Below are 4,872 nucleotides of genomic sequence, written 5' to 3'. Positions count from 1 at the left end.
TTCCAGAACGTCTCTGTCCTCCCCATACTCATCTGTCCTCTCCTGACTACTTTCCTCCCCTAACCCCTCTATCCTCTCGATACTCTCCAGAAGACTCCTCTGTTCACTGCAGAAGACCCATCTGTCCTCTCCGGAAGATTCCTGATTTCCCTACTCGAACGTCAGCCGGTGGGAAACAATAAAGAATTCACATGGATTTTTTTATAACGTTTTAATTGCAAACATGAAAAAAAGAAACAAATACAAAAAACTTCCAAAATCTTATCTTCCCTCATTTCAAGGCTTTGATGAACACCTCCTTCTTCTCCTCCAACCACGGCTGGAATCTCTTGGTGTTGGGGTTCAGTTTATGGGTGAGCTCCACGTTCCGGTCAGGGTTCATCAGGTAAAACTTGAACATGTTGGCCATTTCCTGAGCCCCTGGGAAGGGCAGCTTTTCGTAAACCTCAGGGGGGATCTGTGAGATAGGAAAAAAGGGACAGAATAATATTAAGGAACCTTTCCTAAAGTCTTGAGACGTCTTCTGCCTTGTTACGAGATTAGGGAGTGGTTGAATAAGGAACTGAGATTTTCACCACCGCCCCAGACCTTGGCGTCTTTGATGGTTTTGCCGGAGACCTTGGACATGATCTGTGCGTATTGCGCCACCGTCAGTTTTTCTGCGCTGAGTCCGATGTCCTTCCCTATATAATCCTTGGGACATTTTAGGATGCTGAGAACTGCTGGGCCCAGATCCGCCACAGAGATCCCATCCATGCCGACGTCACACATGGGAACAACTGCAAAAAAAACCAATCACAAATTAAGAGAAACTTTTGCGGTAAAATCAGCCAATCACAAGCCGGAATGCTGAGCTCTGATTGGTTGAAGTCTCACCCAGATCGTAGCTGGTGCCGTCCTTCGATTTCTGGGGTTTGCAGTCAGATAAAAAGTTCTCGAAGTAGAAGGCGAGTCTGACGCTGGTCATGGAGCAGGAGATCGCTCGGAAATACTCCTCCACTTCCCCTTTACCGTCAAAATGCAGAACGTCCAGCTTCCCTCCCGTCAATTTGTTGACGTTCTCCAGTCCACTGTAGACCACGTGCTGCAGGCCCAAGCGTTTGCACAAGTCTGCGATGACTTTACCCTGGAATGCAATTATATATATAAAACTCCTGGGGCAAACAAACCAACCTGCCCCCCATGGGCCAGTACCAAACGTACATCACGCTGTATAACCGATCCCTGCCCTGCGTAGTGCACAAATTACACGCAATCATTTCTTTGCTCTGGCTGCCCCTTGTGGTCACTGCTGGTATTGCATTTTTAAACCGTTTTTTTCCACAGTTTTTCTAAGTGGGGCGCTGACCGCTGATCTTACCTGTTTCACCTCCTTTTCCTTGCTAAAGTGATCCCAGAAGTTGGTAACCACGAACGCCCCATACGCCCCGCACAGGGCGGCTTCTAGACTTTTCTCATTTTCCAGATCCGCGGACACGACCTCCGCTCCGGCCTCCTTTAGCTTCACAGCCGCAGGTTTGCTGGTGTCTCGAGTCACTGCCCTGACCGCAAAGTTGTGGTCCTTTAAGAGGGCACTGGCGACCGAACCCCCTTGAGCCCCTGAAATAAAAAATAAAAATATGATGAGCATACGGAACTGAATGTAGAATTAAATAGTAAGGTTTTTCTGATTAACGCTCCATATTGGGTGCTGGCAGTTAGACCACATTTCTTGTGTCAGCACGTGACCAAATCTGTGTGTGGAGGGAGCGGGTTGGCTGCCCATTTAATAGCTAAGCCAGCTCCCTTTCCTGTACAGTCAATATAAAGACGGAGAATGGGGCTGGCTTAGCTATTAAAATGGCTCCCTCCACATACAGATCTAGTCTCATGCCCAGTACGGGACTGCAAGCCATGCTGCCAGAAACCGGGGTGGAGCAGCTACTAGAGGATCCGCGGTATCATATAATGATTTATTTTTTGCCTGGAAAACCCCTTTAAAAACTTTTTTTCCCCTGTGAACTCTGCTTGGCTTGCCAAACTCTGCCCTGGCTGTCCGGGACTCTGCTTCGGACTCCTTCCTTGTGAATGTTTCACTAGTTTTGACCTTGAGTATGTTGGTTTTCCTTCACCTCGCTCCACCAGTCAGCAGCTGATCTGCAGATACAACCTGGAAGTCCATGTGGAGGGGTTGAAGACGAAAAACCAAGGAAGTCCTTAGGCTCACACTCTGTGATCTGACCACTTCCAATAGTCCGCCACATTCTAGCACAGAACTGCCGGATAATCCAGAATACTTTACATTCTAAAAATAAATTCTAGCCAGATAATTAGTCTGTAACCCCCCTTGCCCTATTGTAATAGAGGACCTGTCTCGTAAAAACATCACAGAAAAAAAACAACCAATACCGGCTCACAATTCTAATGCACTACAGGTTGCAGGAGCTCCATGATAAATTCTGTCACTTGCCATAAATATGTCATGTTTTTACCCGGTGGAAACGCTGCTGTTCTCCTGAATCCGCCAATGTTTTTCTTTTGTTCCTGAGTCTCTCCGTTCCTGAGATATGACCCCATCTTCGCTGCATGTAAATCTTATCTTTTCCACCAAGTAAGCATGGTCTTCTGTGAGACCACACCTACTTGGTTAACAAGACAATATTTATGTACAGGGAAGAGAGGGCCATATCTCAGGAATGGAGAGGCTCAGGAACAAAAGAAAAACATCGGCGGATTCAGGAGAACAGCGGCGTAAAAACATTACATATTTATGGCAGGTGAGCTTCTGATACTGTCAGAGGCACAACTATAGGGGGCGGCAGTCATCCCCAGGCCCTGGGGTACCAGGGGTGCAGTATTATAAATGAGACATTGTAGATGGTGGTCCCAAATCTTGCCTTGGGCTCCTGAAGCTCTAGGCACTTATATGTGTAGATTAATGGGTGAGTATCACTCATTGGCATGCAAGCTGTATGATGATCACTGATCGCCAACATATAAGAGGATTACTGATCGCCCTGTGGGATGCAAGATGATCTCTGATCGCACTGTGGGATGCAAGTTGATCACTGATCGCCCTGCGGGATGCAAGATAATCACTGATCGCACTGCGGGATGATCACTGATCGCCCTGTAAGATGATCACTGATCACCCTGAAAGATGATCACTGATCGCCCTGCAAGATGATCACTGATTGCCTTGCAAGATGATCGCTGATTGCCTTGCAAGATGATCACTGACCGCCCTGCAAGATGATCACTGATCGCCCTGCGGGATGCAAGATAATCACTGATCGCACTGCGGGATGATCATTGATCGCCCTGTAAGATGATCACTGATCACCCTGTGGGATGCAAGATGATCACTGATCGCCCTGCGGGATGCAAGATAATCACTGATCGCACTGCGGGATGATCACTGATCGCCCTGAAAGATGATCACTGATCACCCTGCAAGATGATCACTGATCGCCCTGCAAGATGATCACTGATCGCCCTGCAAGATGATCACTGATTGCCTTGCAAGATGATCACTGATTGCCTTGCAAGATGATCACTGACCGCCCTGCAAGATGATCACTGATTGCCCTGCGGGATGATCATTGATCGCCCTGTAGGATGATCACTGATCACCCTGAAAGATGATTACAGATTGCCCTGCAAGATGATCACTTACCGCCCTGCAAGATGATCACTGATCTTCCTGCGGGATAGAAAATGATCACTGACTGCGGCTGCATATTCATGTGTTTATATCCTTAAGAATTCCAGAAGTAAACTTGGCACTACATCTGGTTTCCTGTAAGATTAACCCTTGAATATGCAACTCCCCATAAGTGAGGTAGAGGTAGTGCCAAAGCATTCAAGACCCCGGTATAGCTAGTGCTGCCTCACTACTAATGTCCACAGCCAGACCTGCAGCTCGGAGTAAAGGCTTTTCCGGGCCCCCATGTCAATGATAGAACTGCTGCCCTGTGATACCAGGGCCCAGGTGCAACCGCAAATTCTGCACCCCCTGTAAATCGTATAGCGCAGCGCACTGTCTGCACAGTTCCTTATTTTTTGGCCTTATAGGTACAGCGGCCCACGAGAGATAGCAGCCCCCGCAGCCATATGACCTGCACTCACCTGTGGCTCCGAACACCGTGATAATTTTCCTGGCAGCCATGAGGATCCGTGCAGCTCTGCAAGAAGTCAGGCGCTGTGTGTACAGGGATCTGCCGCCTTATACTGCAGCCGAGCCCCAGTGACTCAGCACAGTCATCAAGGGGCAGCTTGTATGGCAAGAAAGGATTTGCTGTGTTTGGATGAGATGTTGGGCGTGCCGCTGCTTGTTAGATAACACAGAATCAAAGCACACATGGAGAATAAAGACAACTTAACTCCAAAAAGTTGGACTCCTTCCTAAAACATTGGGCCCGACACCGACCCAGGTGAGGTCTGTAGATGCCAAGAGAAATGTATCAGCATAGATTATAGCAATGAGTATACCGGTGATGTGAGCACCTGAGGCCCGTGTATACGAGCTGGGGCCCCGCACGAGATCTGTTCACTGATACGTCTCTATAAGAATATTAATCATATGTTGCAGGAACCACAGTACTGACCAGACACAGTCAGCGCCATTCTGTGACCTTATGGATGATGTCTTCCCTGCAGTCATTCTCTTCCCTTTTCTTCTCCACCTGATCCAAACCTTCATGACAACTTCTCCCAGGCAAGGAACATCCCGGCCAAGACGCCCAGATGATTTCAGCTCCAGCTCCTTCACATATTGCGCCCCTAAATATAGCTGTCACATGTAGCACCCGCTGAATAGAATATGTTTCACACTGTGCGTGTGGCGCCCCTGCGGGTTCAGTCGCCTCAGAGGTACTGCCTCTCACCCAGAGG

General features: G+C 48.3%; 1 protein-coding gene across 1 annotated transcript; it reads right to left on the bottom strand.

Annotated features, from left to right (window-relative positions):
• Positions 1-266: 266 nt before the first annotated feature.
• On the bottom strand, positions 267-4,268 carry LOC141162460 (nmrA-like family domain-containing protein 1). The gene is made up of 5 exons (XM_073648600.1): positions 4,108-4,268; positions 1,361-1,599; positions 877-1,126; positions 589-779; positions 267-457 (listed from the first exon to the last, which is right to left on the bottom strand). The coding sequence occupies exons 1-5, from the start codon at positions 4,145-4,147 to the stop codon at positions 272-274; spliced, it is 906 nt and encodes a 301-aa protein (XP_073504701.1). The 5' UTR covers positions 4,148-4,268; the 3' UTR covers positions 267-271.
• Between the last annotated feature and the right edge of the window lie 604 nt (positions 4,269-4,872).

The sequence above is a fragment of the Phyllobates terribilis genome, unplaced genomic scaffold (assembly GCF_046119375.1).
Source record: "Phyllobates terribilis strain yellow unplaced genomic scaffold, ASM4611937v1 Scaffold_9__5_contigs__length_417890890, whole genome shotgun sequence".
Lineage (NCBI taxonomy): Eukaryota > Metazoa > Chordata > Amphibia > Anura > Dendrobatidae > Phyllobates > Phyllobates terribilis.
This window is presented reverse-complemented; position numbering and strand designations above follow the sequence as displayed.

What these genes read in the sequence shown, in the direction of transcription:
- LOC141162460 (XM_073648600.1), bottom strand. Translation starts at nt 4,147, where the DNA reads ATGGCTGCCAGGAAAATTATCACGGTGTTCGGAGCCACAG. An exon ending in AGGAAAAGGAGGTGAAACAG is followed by an intron (nt 1,127 to 1,360) that starts GTAAGATCAGCG and finishes ATTGCATTCCAG; the next exon opens with GGTAAAGTCATCGCAGACTT. An exon ending in CGGCACCAGCTACGATCTGG is followed by an intron (nt 780 to 876) that starts GTGAGACTTCAA and finishes TTTTTTTTGCAG; the next exon opens with TTGTTCCCATGTGTGACGTC.